Source organism: Sprattus sprattus, assembly GCF_963457725.1.
Source record: "Sprattus sprattus genome assembly, chromosome: 2".
NCBI lineage: Eukaryota > Metazoa > Chordata > Actinopteri > Clupeiformes > Clupeidae > Sprattus > Sprattus sprattus.
The window spans coordinates 44820069-44837865 of record NC_137921.1 but is presented as its reverse complement, the minus strand read 5'-3'; the positions used below and the strand labels follow the sequence as shown (position 1 = coordinate 44837865).

General features: G+C 43.5%; 1 protein-coding gene across 1 annotated transcript in view; it reads right to left on the bottom strand.

Moving 5' to 3' along the window:
• Positions 1-2582: 2582 nt before the first annotated feature.
• LOC308360398 (adhesion G protein-coupled receptor D2) overlaps positions 2583-17797 on the bottom strand; it is a gene marked incomplete at its 3' end in the record, with an annotated part of 37390 nt that continues 22175 nt past the window's right edge. The window contains exons 21-23 of the mRNA XM_080832308.1: positions 9964-10005; positions 5893-5946; positions 2583-2738 (exon numbers count right to left, since the gene is read on the bottom strand). Coding sequence (XP_080688434.1) covers positions 2583-2738; positions 5893-5946; positions 9964-10005 — 252 coding nt within the window. The remainder of the gene's footprint in view (positions 2739-5892; positions 5947-9963; positions 10006-17797) is intronic.

Genomic DNA, 17797 nt, shown 5'->3' with positions numbered 1-17797 from the left:
ATAGGTAAATTAAACAATGACAATAAGGTCCACATTCCGAAGAAAAGCAAAAGTGAATGGACAGGCAAAAATTACAGTGGTAAGAAATGAGCCAAAACTTCTTGACAATTCAAGCACACATAGTTGCCACTTGACCTTCAACCTCTATGTTCAGCAGAGACATAGCTATATATATATATATATATATATATATATATGCTTCATAGAAAGTAAAATAGATTTTTCAGATCCAGGTCTACAGATCCGATCAATACGGCACAAAATAAAGATTGAACAATCACTTGTCCTTTCCGTTCATCATCGCCATCTCTTTTGTTGCTGTTGGCTAATGCAGACGCCCTCTCCCTAAGGAGTTAAAGGTATAAATTGATCAAAGATGCCCATAACCGCCCATGAGTCTTTTCCCCATTTTCTCCTCTTTCTTGCCGCGTTTAAAGAATTACTTGACCTTGTACATAACAGACACAGCAATCAGTTAGGAGCTGTGGAGCTGTTTATTGTGAAGTGAAAGCCATCTGTTTGCCACAATGCCAGGCCCTTCACATGGACCTACAGATGCTGCCACTGACTGGGTTCTTGGGTCTCTCTCTCTCTCTCTCTCTCTCTATGTAGTTCAACAAATCCCTCAATGTTTTATAAGGACCCTCCACGCATACACACACACTTCCATTCCCCTCCAACCGACGTTGACGGTTCTTAAAAAATCGCCCTGGTATTAAAAACAAATATTCCATCATTGCGCGGGTTTGCATGGCATTACCGGCATGGCGCATGTCTCGTCAGAATGATTAGTTACAGCACTTGTGCCGGAGAGTCTCGCAACGGCATCTGCATATAGCAGCGCTCACTCTCCACATACACACACACACAAACACACACACGTGCAGTCTGGCCCTGACGCTCACACACCGGGGCCCACGCTCCGCTCAATCATGCCCCGGGCCCCAGCACGTTACTGCCGCCTCGGCCCCATTTGCATGCAGTTAGCGTGGGGATGAGAGGAGGTGCGATCGGCTGAGTAATGGGGTGGATAATACCCCCTGACGATCAATATTTCTGTGCGTTTTTTTTTCCTTTCCCTGTCACACACGCGGTCTTACTCTTTTTTTCATTCTTCACTCCTCTCCTTCTTTCTGTAACTGGTTTCTGCGCTGCGCTGCGTTGCGCTGCACTTCACTAGCCTCTGGCTGATTGAGAAAGAGAAGTAAAAGAAAGCATTTAAAGCTGGTTATTTTTGCCCTTGGCTTGAGATGTTAATGAGTGAACTGTAAAGAGACTAAATGTTAGTACTGTATAACACACATGCATAAACTTGCATGAAGCTCATCTACACAAGCACATCCATATCCTCTGTGTACGTACACTCATGAACATCACACACAAAAACATACTCTAAAACACACACACACACACAGATGCAGTTAATAAATCATCATCACTTTGTAAGGATATTAGGCATTGTTCCACACACATACAAACAGACACAGAGACACACAAACACACACACAGACACAGACACACAAACACATTTAGTAAAACAACATACAGATAATGGACGACATCCAAGAGGATGGTTAGGAAGGCTTTGGTCTTAGAGAGCGGAATGACAGAAGTGACATAACAGATACCATAAATGACTGAGGAAGAATATGGTTGAGTAGACCCAGTTCCACCTGGTTTCATGCTGCGGCTGTCACTCATGTGCGTTTTCTTCCCCCTAAACTCCCATCTGGCTCTCTGGCTCTCTCTAGCTCAGACACACACACACTCCCTCTCTCTCCTCTCTCCCTTCCTTCATTACTTTGAAGCGAGTCAATAATATGAGGGTCAGAAAACAAGATTGAAACGATTCACTCAGTGGGATCTGGAGAATGTTAAGACTGTAACCGAGGGCTTGTCATGTTGGGGTTCACCCTCCCTGCCAATTGCTACTCCTGCCTCTGATCGTAATTCATGACAGATTTGCATCCAACACACACACACACAAACACACACACACACCATACAGACATATGCAGACATGTACACACACACACACACACACACACACACACACACACACACACACACACACACACACACACACACACACACACACACATGCAGAACCTACACAAAAGCCACCGCCGTCACAAGCCAATCCATGTACTATCAACTTTCTGAAAATAATCACACATCTGTGATCTGGGCATGGCATCAAGTTTGTTTCTGTTTTCTTGTAATCTAAAGCAGGAGGTTTGGAGGTGATGGTGTTCAAATCTTTCACACATAGTCACGCTCTATGTTCCATATTACACATTTACTCTAACATAAAAGAGGGCATCACGTCCGTGTTTAAAAGTCAAATTAAACACAAAAGATTTGTATGCATCATTGTTAACAGGACCCGACCAAAACAAGTTTTGAGTTCCTGCCTATTAACCTTTTGAAACACATGGGCTGTGGGTTTCCCCCCATAAATTCTCTCCCCTCGTCTTCCCCCATCTCCCTTATAACCCACTCCCCCCTTTCCCACTCATCTCAGGGGGGCTGTCAGTGGGTGAGAGGGAAGCCTCTGGGGCGGGGGTGGAGGGGGGGCTAAGCTACTCACTCCGGCTGGTGTAGGTGGCGCTCTCCCCCTCCAGGCTGGTGCTGTCGCAGTGGGAGGAGAGGGGCACACCCAGGCCCTGGGGCCCGGCTGGGGAGCTGCCAGGCCGAGAGCTGGTGATGGAGCTGGACGGTCGGGAGCTGGCACAGTTCTGGAGGGAAAGGGCAGGAGAGAGAGGGGGCACAGGGGTCACAGCTGAATGGTGGTGTACCAAGACAGATATTATTAAATAAAACAAATGTGAGTGAACTTAGGAATTAATCAATATTTTGTGTAATGATACATTTTTGTATCAAAGATTTAAAAAAGATCCTAGAGAATAGCTCCTAATAAAATGCATATTAATATAAAGATCTTGCAGATGGGCCTTCAAGTTCCTCCCGATATCTTTGTTTGTTTACACAACCCAGCCACCCCCTAACCACTACCTCCTCTGTTAGGGCGGCATACTCTCAATATTACTTTGGGTAAGCCGCCCTAAACGGTGGGAGTTTACCTGAGTGAGGAAACTGGTCTGCAGAGCTAGGTTGGGCAAAATTGGTTCATTTCTCAGTTCTACCACTGTTGATTGTAAAGAAGCTCAAAGGAAGCACTCAGTTGATTCCCCAGCATCTCGTGCTGTCAGAATTGTGACAGTAAGCCTAACATTCTGATTTCCCATTGAGCTCACAACTTTTTTTGTTTAAAATGAAACTACAAAATATGCAGTAAGAAAGATGCTAGCCACACATTAACACTCAAGCATCAAGCAGACCATATAAACACATCAATGTAATTTTATTACATATAACGAATAATGCAATTCAAAACAATCCAACTCTAGTGTGTAACTGCACAGTCCTTTCAAAGAAGCCTTTACATGACCCCAACCCTTGAGAGTCACGCTGCAGCATCTCTGGAATACCTCCGGCCGATCTGCCTTCTTCTGTTACATATGCCTGTCAAGCAGGAATTCCAAGCAGTGGTGACTGCTGGACAAACACCGCACCATCACACAGGGTCCTTTTTTACGGCCCATGCAACCCAATGCAGATATTCAAGAAAAGACGCGTGCTGTGTACACACGGACACACACCGACATATACACAAACACACGCATGCACTCCCACACACACACACACATCCTATATCTTGTCAAAACTTGAAATAGGATCAAAAAACTAATCCGCTTCCAATTTATATCTATATTTCAGGGCTGTCAAAGTGCGGACCTCCAGGTATCGAGAGGCCCTCGTTATTTATTTGAGTGGTGCAACTGACAGCTTTATTTCAGCAAAGCAATCTGCCCGTGTGTGTACACGTAGGAGGTCGCAGGGGTCAGGAGACAGTTGGTATCAAAGCAACCTGGAAACATTGGTCAGGATGGGGGTGGGGGTTGGGGGTGGAGGGGTGTAAATAACAATGTGTCAGTGGGTGTGTTTGGGGGGGGCATGTGCATACACACACACACACACACACACAGCTTGGGGGTTTGAGCAAATGCTTTGCTTAGCTTAGGAGAGTTGGGGCGGGGGGTGGGCGGTTGGTCTGCCTTCAAAGGCACTCGGTATAAGAAAAAGATAACGACTATGTCAGCTTTATGGTAATCCGTTATTGACAAGATGGCTTTCATCTGAGAACAATTCTCATCTGAGCCTGAGACATGAGGTCCTGTGCTGATGGTCCTCCCTGTGTCAGCTTATTTGACAAATAAAACATCGCTGTACAGAGGCCAGCATCAGTCTAATCAGGAGATGCTGAGTCAATATCACGTCAGTAAGGACCGTGTTGTGCGATGTGTTTTCATTTAGATGACAAAAGGGTGGGTACATTTCAGATCTCACACAATGGCACACTTAAGGCCACAGAGAGAGAGAGAGAGAGAAAGAATGAGAGAGAGAGAGAGAGAGAGAGAGAGGGAGGAAGAGACAGAGACAAACAACAACTGCACAACCAAAGCCATCCACCATGGCTCTGCGCCTGTAAAGTGCAGCGATTGACACACACCACCCATTCTGACAGACATTCTGCACAGCGTGTTCTGCTGAGAGACACTGAGGTGAATGTGCCATAGCATCTCATCCAGATTTATGGGCCGAGGCAGCATTAGCTAAAAAACATCCGCTGCATGGGCAAACTCGGATGGCAACTTTCGAAAATTGGAAAATCGCCAGAAAGCACTAAAAATGGCCCACGCCAATGACAATATGGGCACGCAATATATCAGGGGGGGAGGGGGGGGTGTACGCATGATGGCTTGGCTGGGTGGGTGGGTAGGACTAACGCCACGAGCCAGGAGTCATTTTTTACAAGTCACAATCTTTACAGTGGCAGCCTGTCAGGGGGTCAAAGGGAAGAACGGGGCCGATATTCTAAAATCAATCTGCCTTTAGAAATTGTCTCATTCCGTTCTCAATGACCTGGTGGCGCAGCGAGCAGACTGGGACAAACTGCTCTAACCCATAAAGCGTGACAACTCGGGAGGGAGTTAATGTGATCATTCATAAGGGACACACGTTACGAGTGGGGTGCGTGAGGGGTTGGATTGTTGAGATGCTGTGTGTGTATCAGATTGGTGCGGGGGGAAGGGTGTATGTGTGTGAGTGTATTCATGTTAGAGTGTGTATGTGTGTGTGTGTGTGTGTGTGAACGTGTGTTTTTTCTGTGTTGTGTGATGTATGAGCTTGAATATGGGGGTTGTGTGTGTATATGTGTATGTGTTTGTGTGTGTATGCATGTCGGGGTGTGACGTATGAGTGTGTGGATCGCGTGGCTGTGTGAGGGGGGCAATGGTGGGTTGGGGGGGGGGGGGGGGGTCATACGCCAAAGCAGGGGGTGTCGAGGGGCTATTAACTACTTTTAAAGTGCTTTGCAGGGGCTAAGTGATCGCGAGGAGCAGCAGTCAACGGTATAAATACTGGCCTGACAGTTTAATGTCAGGGGACAGCTCATCCCAGGATTAGAAACTTGTAACCCCTGCTGCTGCAGTTGACACTGCTGGGATTAAGGTGCTGCAGTCCTGTTTAAAGACGGGGTGCAGGAGGGGGAGGGGGTGGCGGGAAGAGCCGGGTCTGGAGGAAAATAACAAAGGTGTATATTTGATCTACAAGGGCAGGCCGAACAGACCGTCCACTAGACTGCTTAACAAAACCGTTCCATCTCACACACAGTCTCTCTCTCACACACACTCACACCAAAAAACACATTAAATGCTGTAGTCCAAACACATCATCACCACATTGCAATGTGTCAGGGTGAACTCTGCGAGACACCAAGTTATACAAAAAAAAATATATATATACATGACAAGTCCACAAATAACTCACAGAGAAGTTAAGGGCCTTCCTTCTTTCCTTGATTCGGTTGACTGTGCTGCGGACCTGTGAGGGGGGAGGGGGAAAGGAACATTTAAATATTTAAATAAAGAAGTGAAAATTGGAAAACAAAAAAAGCCGACCCCCCCACCCCGCAACGTCTCCACACCCGTCATCCCAAATTGCTGTGGAGTCATCATGCGCCTCAAAAAGGTGAGGTGTGCGGTTTGTGCATGAAGTATATAGTGTATGTGTGTGTGTGTGTGTGTGTGTGTGTGTGTGTGTGTGTGTGTGTGTGTGTGTGTGGCGGGCGAAGCTGAAATGTTTCAGTTTGTCAAAGCTAATGGGAGCTGAAAGTGACACATAGGCCTGGCAAACTAAGGAGACTACTTTAAGCTATCATCTGTCACCCCACACCGAACCCCCAGAAATGAAGCTATTGAGAACAAGAGGGGGAGAGAGAGAGATAGGGAAAAAAAGACTGCCCTTGCAGAACAGATTGCACTGGTACCCCTGCTAAGGTAAAGCACTCAGCGCGCTGCTCTGTGCTTGTGTGGTGACAGACTATGGAGTCACTTGGTCTCCCCAGGATCCATTTATAACCTGTTAACACACTGAGAAGCATCTTCCTTCTTTTCACCACAGCAGGAGAACATAGGGAGATGTTGCCATAAACACACACCTTATTTTTAAGCTCAACAAATACAGCAAATGAGAGAGGAAATAATGCAGAAAGACAACTTAGCTGTGGAAGAAAGAAAAACTGAGCATGTGTATTCGACACATACTTTTAATAACACTCACACAAAGCTGTGTATTATACATTGTATGGCTCAAATCTATCAATTTACATGAAACATGAAATTATAGGTTTCTCCACTCTTATTTGCCTTTAGATAAGTACCTAAGAATGCTCCTCTAACTGGGGGTACCGTGTATATTTGCTTCAATTACAGAGAACTCTTAACAAGAACTATTGTAGGCTTACAAAACTATGTGGTTTCTAATTTAAAAATGTGCATTTGAAGCACAAAACATACCAAAAATCACTGATGACATTTATTCAAACTAAATCATTCAATTAAGTGAGAATATTTTCACAGGGAAGAAATGAAGACATCCAATCTCTCTTAAGGAATCCTACACGAAACATTTTTTGTTTCTTTCTCCAGGCCCTATGTTTGTCTCCCTCACCCCTCCTGAACACCTGTCGGCGTACAGAGGGCCCACACTGGCCCCTCCCCGCATGTTAGCGAACATGCATTATGTCTCACAGCATCATTAAGTGCTGTCGCCACCGTAAATTATGCCACAGTGTGCAAATGTACACACAGACGCCCGTAGAGGCGTGTTTTGCATAGACGCCGTCACTGTGGCAACATAATGAAGAGAGCCACGTGCGCCCTGACAGGGGAACGCGGAGTGGAGCGAGGTGTCAAAATAAATTCATAAATACATAAATGTTAAGCGGCTGGGTCGTACTTAACAAATGTGACTACACGCTGCTATCGCTTCATCCAAATGAAGGCTAAATGACACGCAGCATTAAACTCATCCCGGCAAAGGAAATAAAGTGTTTTTTTATTTATTTATTTTTTACCACAGACGCCGTTTTTAAAAGGTGGGTTGAGTGTTTCTTTGCTTTGCTCCACCATGCTCAAGGTTTTGGGGATGGGGATGCAATCTTGGCCTTTCCGTGCAAAGATGAAAACACGAAGAGCATCATTTCCATATGAAAGCCTACACTTACACCTGCGGACATCCTTGGAATATGGACATGAGAACGGAGAAATGGTCATCAAAGCAGAAGATAAAGAGTTTGACCAGTGAGGCAGTCTAATTGAGACAATACATAATTAACTTCCCCTGTCTTGTACTTGTTTAACAAATAATGGATTTACAAAAGACACAATTTCAAATACCTCACAAAAATAATTAGGGCTCTGTTTTGAATTGTTCAAAAACAGGTTAACCAAGTGTCCACTGAGTGTAATTAAATAAAGCAGTGTGCAAACACAAGGTTATGATATACTATTCTTAATTAAGTGCAAAAAGTTTTCACTTTTAAATAAATGGACATTGGTTCAAAAAACCTCATCCATCATGTCATAATATATGAATACTTTCTCAGGCTGAAAGTGTCTTGTTTTTTTTTTACAAGTACTGATGAAACTAAACCGCCGTCCTATTTCCATGAGTTACATGGTGAGATCATTGCACCTTCTCAAAACACACTGGCACAAAGGGACTGTATAACTTGTGTGTGTGTATGTGTGAGAAAGAGTGAGAAAGTGTGTGTGTGTGTGTGTGAGTGTGTGTGTGTTTTAAGATTGCTTTTATATGTGTTAATCAAACACAATGTGATGAATGAAATGGATATAATCCTCCCCGGAGATGCGGGTGAGGTTTGCTTTAAATAAGATGAGACAGAGCAGAACTTCTCTCTTTGGCCTCTCTTTTCCGTTCCCTAATTGTTTGATTTCAGTATGGTGAAACTTTGATCATCTGTACAGCTTCTTGCAATTTTTCTATTAAACAAGAATTTCCTTTATGTGTCAGAGGGTGAAACTTAATCTGCTAGTGTTTTTTGTCACAACATAAACTACATTGAAAAAAAAAAAAAACGAAGAGAAAAAAAAAATACCGTGTCAATGCGCTTGAAAAAAAGAAAGCTTAAGATTATTACGTTTAAAATGATAAAAGCCTCTTTTGAAAAGCATAAAGTGTACATGCTCACAAATTGTGAAGACCCCCAGGTCAAGGAGAACCTGGAGTAGAAAAATGGATTCCCCAGCACTAAAACAGCGACTTAAGCAAGAATGTAGTCATGATTTATTTTACAATGCACAGGGGTCAGGTGTTGTGCCCTGGCTGTGTCTATGCTGCGCAGTGACTCAGGGACACCTCTTCACATTGCTTTTGTGGAGTGATGGAAAGAAAAGAAAACAAATAAAAGAAAAGTGGGGTGAAAAGAAGAATTTGGGTGAAAAAAAAATTTGAACAGCGACACGGTATAAAAAAATTAAAGAACCGTGACACGGTGCAACGAAAGTGACTGAGACGGTGAGATGGAGACCTTTGGCGAAGAGGCCTGGCATGCTGCTCTATGTCCAGGATGTGTGTAACCTTGCCTAGTGCTCACAGCCGCATGCATAGCTTGGCTCCTGTATGGTGGTGCCAATGCCAGTATAATCCTTCTGGGGTGCACATGTAGCTCATGAATGTAAAAGAAAACAAATCTGTCACATAAGTGATTGGTGGTTTACTCCACTCCTCAAACCTGACTCACAAATAAGGAAGGTCTTTCATAATAAAACTGATACACTAAACGCGGAGGAACACACAATACCCATTATATATCTCGCATTGCCTCTGCTTAAATCTCATGCGAATTGCACACTTATTTAGGCAGTAACGGTTTACATTACATTAAAAGGAGGCCATTTTTTACTTTGACTGATTTTGTTCTCCGGTGATCCTCATCCATTAAAGCCTCTAAAAATTCACCATTTATTTTCTTCACTTCAAAACAGAATCTAAATGGTAATAACTAGCCATTTCAATATCATATATGCTCACTTTTCCGCCAAAGCCGCCCCACACATCTTTCCTCTGGCTATTTATTCTTTTCCTGAAGCGAGGGCTCATCCCAGAGATGCTGCAGGGGGCCGGTGGAGCCCTAATGTCAGAATGTTAAATGGAGGACCATGAGTTTAAAAACTTAAAGAGGCAGTGAAATATTAGCCAATGTGGGTGAGGAATGACTAGCCCTTTATCCCAGGGTGTCAGAGCTTAATGGCGAGTCTGGATGCATATAAGTTAGCCCAAGCATGAAGGGCAGCAGGACGCTCAAGCAAGGAAGAGACGCTCTCTCTCTTTTTTCTCTCTTGAGCGTGCCTCCTCCATCCACCCTCCCCCCGCCCGTGCTCTCGCGCCCCCATTCTTTCTCTTTCGCTCCCTCGTTCGCTTGCCTGAGCCAAGGTGTGGGGCTGTAGGAGGGGGGGGGGGGGGGGGGTGGCGATCAGAAACTTGTCATTTCTCTCGTTCACTCACTCTGTCAGCCTTGAGTCAGTGGAGACTCACCTCTGTGTTGTAGACCCCATAGATCAGGAAGATGAAGAGACCCTACAAAAAGAGAAAGAGAGAGAGTGAGAGAGAGAGAGAAAGAAAGAAGAATGGATATTAAAAAAAAGAATTTCAGTGACTCAAAGTGAGAAAGGAATGCAAACAGTCTTCCCACAAACACTTCTGCAGCCCTTGTTTGAAAGGTACAGAAAAGTGAGCGGCTCCAGATCACATGTGAGAATGAAGTACCCCAGCTGAAACGCCTTGCACCCAGGCACACTGCTCATCCTCCAAACCCAACAAAAGGTCTCCACTGTCCCAAGGTCCCCACAGTCTTTCATGACACACAAATAGTTCAGGTTGGAGGGCCCTCTTCCCACGTTTGTTTTCCTATGTAGACTGAGGACATGTAGGTGGAGAACAAACCGAGTGGGAGACTGCTAATCGAGATTAATCCGAAAAAGGGAGAAAAAAAGGACACTGAAGAATGGAGGGTGCAGATGGATAAAGAAAGACATGTCAGTTGTGCAAAACACTGTGGCCAGCGCCGGGGGAGAGTTAGAATGGGATGCCCTTGGATGCACAAAAGGGTACACATCTGATGGCAAAAAAGGTAGCCATTTTCCATTATTCCTCATTGTTGTCATTATTGAGTGTACAAGCTGAGCATTCACCCTGATCAGTAATGGTAATTCTGTCCATTCTTAAGACTTACAGTAAGGACAGGGCACAAAAGACAGCTTCGGAGCGAAGCTCTGAGTACTCGTAAGACGGAACAAAAAAAAGAAAACACAACTAACTTTTTGTCTGTGCTGAGCAATTCAACTCAAAGCCAAAGTTCCACACATTGACATGGAGGCCACGCGACGGCACCATGGAAACTGGAAAGTGTGCATGATCTCGCCTAGTTAGGAGGGATATTTTTTTTTCTGTTCATTTCAATTCATATCGCTCAGCTGTGATGGCAACTTTGATGGGAGTGACACGATTCGCGCCATCCATCAAGCAAGAGTTTGGAACATCCAATTTGCCAGCGCGAAATCTCGATGCATCACCATTGACAACATGATTTGGTGGCCTAGTCAGGGTGTCAGACAGCGCTTCTGGAGATGGCAACTCTCCCCCTGCATCTGCCAAACTCCTCCGATCCCTCAGGGCGTCCCTGGAGACCGGCCTGCTGCTGCTGCGAGGGACTGTGTCAGTGCGCGTCCCATTTATCACCGAATGACACAAAACTAAAAAGTACCTGACCCTTGTAACAACACAATACAACTCAAGTACTGTGAAAGGAAAGGGCTATATGGTGGGTGAGGTTGTAGAAGTTCCTAATATTGTCATTTCTTTAGCTACATCAGAGGGTGATAACATTTTTATCTAAGTGTGGCGGAGATCGTTGTTGCTGTCTGAGAGGTGCTCTGTGGCAAAAAAAGCTGGTAACTTACAATTGGTATCAATACCCAGAGACAGTGGGTGGTAATTTGCAATATATAACCCATTGTTTTGCATTAGATTTGCAATTTCCTACTTAGTGCCTTAAATTAATTATCATGTTTTTGATCATCTCTCTCATTTGTAATTAATCTTTTGTTCTGTAGTGAACAAAGTGGGAAAACATGTCTCGTACATTAGGAAAAATGATCAATTAGAATATAATTGAGTTAAAAATAAATTGTACCAAAAACAATGATGATGGGTTGTTTAAAATGTTAATTCATTAATTTTCAGTTAAAAACAAACATGTAAAAAATGGAGCATATTATTTAAATGCACTGTGTGTTTCTCTGAGCATACTATTCTTTCTTTTGAACTCCAACACAAAAATGGTAGAAATTTATGCAACGGAATCGGCACAGCTGCTTTCAAAGTATTGCTATACATCAAACAAAGTGCATAAATTAATTACGGCGTCAACTAATTAGGAAACAATTGTATGTTTAAAAAGTTAAAGCCGGTAAACATTGCGTTCCACAAACATACCCCACCCTGGAGAACACAATGTGTTGCAGCGGAGCTGAGAAATCATATTCATTAAAATAAACAGAAGCCAGAGCACCAGAAAAACAGGCAGCTGGTGGCAACATATTACCCTTCATAACCCAAATAGATGAGGTCAAAAAAGATTCAGACCATAAATTCAAAAGGATATTATTAGCATCAATAAATAAACACCATTTTGAAATAATTTTTAAAACTTCCTTAAAAATTCTACAAAACTTCAAACAAACAATGAATACTGAGCACAGAAAAACAAAGACAGATGTACAATGTTTTTGAGTCTTTAACACATATGATATTATTGTAGAGGAAATAAAACCAAAAGTACAATAAAGCTTTTATTTTTTGCAGAGACAACTCAAGCATGTCCGCCCTCCCTCCTCACCCCTTGCCTCTCCACTCGTCTTCTTTGTTGAGGCCAGATAAATTCTTTTCAAATTCGAGTCCATATATCAGGGCAGCATTTACTGCTACCCCTGACGATTGAGAGTGAATGCGTTGTACACTACAATGAATAAGGGCCCTAGGTCCTCATTACCTTGTGACAAGATCCAGAAATTCGCTTTGCTTTTCATTTAGGATCTTCTTGGCCCCCGTTTATGGATGTGTTCCCTCATGCTTTTACTTACTATGCCTGCTCTAACCCCCTAGCTCTAGATAATAAATGATTATAAATTTTCACAGATGACCACATCCTCTTTCCCCTACCCCGCTTCTCGCCACCCCATCCTCCGCCCTTAATGCGCAAAGTTAGACAGCCTGCAGGTAAAAATCCTCACAAACCTTTTTATTTATGACGTTGTCCTTGGTTACAGAAATTTCAATGTACTGAAATGAAAACTATGATTAAGGGGACACAGAGTGTAGGCATGGCGAGGAGGCAACAGTGGGGGCTTGCGCTCTATTTTCGCCGGGTGTGTATATATCGCTCCCTGACACCAGCCCTGCGCCAAATGGACCTGACCTGATGGGTGACAGGGATGGAGGGTTATGCCCGGGTGCAGAGGAGAGAAGCATGTCCATTTATTTGTGTGTCTCTGTCGGTTTGTCTGTCTGCTTTTGATTTTCAAGATTTGCTTCCTTCCCTTTGTCACTACTGAAGATGTAGCCCATCTTTTCAGCTCTTGTTCCCATGCTGTCTATTTACATATCTTACTTTTCCAGTTTTGTGGCCATCTCCCTATTTGATTCAGTATGATGCGCTACATCACACTTCCTTATTATGAAAGAGGGTTGCTGAAGAGTATAATAACAACAGACCTGCCCTTCAGTTTACTCAGCTCTTAATAGCTCAGTATGTTGATTTGGATGACATCACTTGAGTCACTGGGTGCCTGCACTTGTGACAGTAATTTCAAACAGACGTTGAAGGTTAGGTTAAGAGTGTAACACACAAACACACACACACACACACACACACACATCACCATTAACCAGATAACTAGAAGCATCTGTAATCTAAAACAGGGCCTGTTTACTCCTCGTATGTGTAAACGTGTGTGTGTCTATGAACGAGTGAGTAAAAACGTCACTTTCTAGTCCAGTTATTATACATCAGGTTTTCTCTTACAAAAAAAAACATGGCACACTAATCCCATAGATGGAAGCAGATCAGTTTTGCAAACATGCAACTGTCTACACAAATTATTCTTCTGACTAAATTTGTCGACACATTGGTGCAATTGGTGCCAGTGAAAATGGTACCATCTTTGAAATGTAACACTGAACAAACATTTGCTCTGACCTCCTGTGAGATGTGATCACAGGATATGAACCCAACAAAGGAAATCATCTGTGGAGAAAAATACTACTGTAAATCACTGCCATCTTAATTCCTTATATGTTCAAAGGACACTGAAGTTGTAATTATGGCGATAAGATGCACTGTGACTCTCATGAATGTCAAAGCTGATATTTTGATATCAACACAAACATCTATTACAATTTAATGTTTGTAAATGATTAAGAAGTACAATATTTTACATATTTCAGTACTGCTTGTACTGCTTTGTTTAATAATTAATAAAGTGACAGAAGAGGCCAATAAAACTGCTTATTTTCTACCCACTATAGTTGTTAAAATACTGTGAATAAAAGCAGTAAGAGCTTGGAGAGTTGGATGTACAAGTCTACAACTAGAAATATTCTCTTTCTGAGTCTTGGGAGCATAATAAACATAATAAAAATGCACTGTTTACAATGCAGTTGTGCTATCAAAAGGATTTTCAAGGTCACAAAATTTGTAAAGTGTTTCCTTTGTGTTTGCGAGTGCATATTTGTGTGTGTGTGTGTGTGTGTGTGTGTGTGTGTGTGTGTGTGTGTGTGTGTGTGTGTGTGTGTGTGTGTGTGTGTGCGTGTGTGTATTTCTGTGTGTGTGTGCTTTAGTGTGTCTGTATGTGTGTGTGAGTGTGTATGAGTGTGTGCGTGCATGTACGTTAGTGCTTTTGCACCTCTGTGAGTAGGCTTAAAAGCATGTTTTACATCAACAGATCTATGCCAACAAAAGACACAGAAGTGAAACAAACTGAAAGTTTCTCCCTCAATCACATTTCACCAAGCGCCGGCCTGAATCAATCCAGATTGAGTAGAGTTGTGCAGAGCAGGGAAAGATCTCTTTGGTCTGGGTGTGGGAGTAAGTAGCAAGGCAGGCACAAGGCAGAAGACATATGGCAGTAATTATGGAAATAAGAGACAAAGAGGTTAAAATGCCCACGTTTGGGAAGGGGGGAAAAAAAGTTCACACTTTTTCTAAGAGTCCTGCTAATGTCTCTGACCCTTCCACATGAAAACAGTTTAATTAACTTGTATACACAACTTTCACTTTAACCGCTCACAGCCCTTCAAATAAATCTGGATGTCAGTTTCAGCCCCTTGGTTGATGCATCCCAGGACCCTCAAATTATATCAAAATCTGTAACGGGTCCAGCTGGTTATACTGCAGAACCTCTGTTAGAACCCAAGGCAAGCTCGCTTCGCCAGGAATGCTCTCCCAAAAATCGCACACGGCTACAGAAACCATTCCAGATGAACCCTGGGTGGAACCTAATTCAATATCTAGAAGTTGCAGTCATAAAAAGTCAATCGCAACTCAATCAAAAATGGAAAGGGAAAGCAAATGGGTCATCAGAGGTGGACTCATGGCCGATAAATAGCAACATGTCCAGACATTGACATGGCACTTACCGACCCGCCGTCTTGGACTCTTGTCGGGACCTTTAATACTCGCCAACAGCTAAACTTGGCGTGAAAGACTATATGAAAATGCAAATGTGTCTGTTGAGACACAAACTGGCAATTGTGCCTTCACCCTCGTGGAAGCCTTTGCCAAATCACTCTTCTGGCGACGTAATGGAAATTATACACTAATTTCATTTCATTTTTAGGCTGGGAGCCATATCAAATATGCCGTCACAATTTGTAACAGTTGCCATTACAATTATAGCACCAAACATAACATCATTGTTTAGTTTTAGTCTATCAACACAATGCCAGTTGGAGCAATGAGGCAGACATCCAACAATCCAGATTTCAAATGTCATACTTACAGTTGAGGCTTCCCTACACCACAGACTAGCGTTTAAATAAAAAAAAATCTAACACAATGAAAGGCTGACTTACAAACATACACACACACACACACACACACACAACCAAAGAAAAGAGATGGCTTGGAACACCTTAACCTGTACTCACATGCATACTGTACGCAGGATACATATGGCCAGGGGCACATAGATGGAACAGTATCTGTGTTGGAATACACAAGTGCATGTGTCTGTGTATGAGTGCTCACATAGTGTGTGTGTGTGTGTGTGTGGGGGGGGGGGGGGGGGGGCTTCATTTGACTTCATTTGTTTATATGTGTTTATGCATGAATGCATATTTGTGCATGCATGCCTAAGTGTGTGTCTACAACATATGTATGTGCATGTGTGCATGTCTGTGTGTGAGAGCATGTTTCCGTGTTTGTGTTTGTGATTGTGTGTGTGTGTGTGTGTGTGTGTGTGTGTGTGTGTGTGCCTAGGCCTGTGTGCAGAGACATACCTATGGGCCACCCAGTCCTCAGTCAGAGGGTTGCTACACATCGGGCCAGCCCCGCTTGTGATCAGTCAGAGGCGGAGCGAGAGTTATTAGGTTAGCCCTGAAACCCCTACTTAATATAGGGGCCAGCAGTGATAGCTAACAGAGCCTGGCAGAGGTGACAGCTTTTGGACCAGCATGAGGAAATCCAATTGAAAGGCAGCCAAGAGGAACAACAAGCGCGAAACAGATGTTCCCCGCTACCACAGGCGCAACGGTGTATACAATGGCAACGAACACGAAAAGGAAAAAAGAAGTCCACAAATTTGACAAATATAAAAAAAATATAAACAAATTACGTCCTATGGTCACTGCCTTTATATGCAGTAACAGTTTATGAAAAGTCCATGTGTTTTATTATATGAAAGTATAATTTGTTTCTTAAAGATACTGGTTCTGTATAGTATAATATCTAAGTGAAGATAAAAAAGACAGTGTGCAGAAAATTATACTTCATTAAGCAGACTGTCAAACAATGTGAGGGGACTTTTTTCAATGCAAGCTAAATTAAACGCTTTGGAAAGTGTGCTCAAGTTCAAGACTCGTTTCCCCCATTTAAAGTCTACATAATTCTTTGAAAACACACAGTAAAATATAAAATGTAATTTTTCACTGCTGTCAAAGACTTTCTACTGATACTGCTTTTCTGTCAATGTTGCCCTAAACTCTGGATTCATTTGTACAGATATCCTGAGTAGCAGAGGTGACACACAGCAGTCCCACACAAAGCACTACACCTCAGCTGTGATGGCTGCTCCTGATCAGGGCTGAGGAGTGTGAGCAGAACTACCCCTCAGCTATGATGGCTGCTCCTGATCAGGGCTGAGGAGTGTGAGCAGAACTACCCCTCAGCTGTGATGGCTGCTCCTGATCAGGGCTGAGGAGTGTGAGCAGAACTACCCCTCAGCTATGATGGCTGCTCCTGATCAGGGCTGAGGAGTGTGAGCAGAACTACCCCTCAGCTATGATGGCTGCTCCTGATCAGGGCTGAGGAGTGTGAGCAGAACTACCCCTCAGCTATGATGGCTGCTCCTGATCAGGGCTGAGGAGTGTGAGCAGAACTACCCCTCAGCTATGATGGCTGCTCCTGATCAGGGCTGAGGAGTGTGAGCAGAACTGCAGCTCCAGCACCAGCTGCTGCGGCCGGGCTCTCCAGGCTCTGGGAGTCTGCGCTTTTTCTCTGCATCAGTGGAAACTATGTAATTAGTATATGCCAGAAGATTGGCGGAAGGGTCTCATGGATTTTGACAAGGGGCCACTCAGAAATGTGTGCTGGATACCTAAGTATTTTTAATTAAACAGGTTTTTGGCACATCCACTGCAATTCCCTCCCCAGTTCAAAGCGCTCGGTCCTGACCCATGTGTTAAAAGTTTGTATCGGTTTTCCACACGTATGTTTGACTTGGCGCCTGTAGCCTGCGACCCGGAGAAATTGTCTTGTTTAAAAGCCCGTTTGTTTACAGTTTCAGTCTTCTTCTACATATGCGAACCATGATTTTTGGGTTTATGGTTACTTGTCTGGTTTCCTGCCTGCACTGATGTGAGTGTGTGTTTGCCCAATTATATCCCTACATGAAAAACAACAGGCAATGAAAAACTGTGAAAATCCCCCATCACTCAAAACCTGTCAGTGGGGGTGACCTGCTTGTGCTAAAGAGTTGCCTGTTAACAAAAAATCAGAAGAATTTTTCTCAGAAAGGAACGCTTTGCCGTGTGGAAGGATTTCGATAAAATGCATACATTTGAGAGGTTAGTCATGCTCGTTTGAACGTTTATC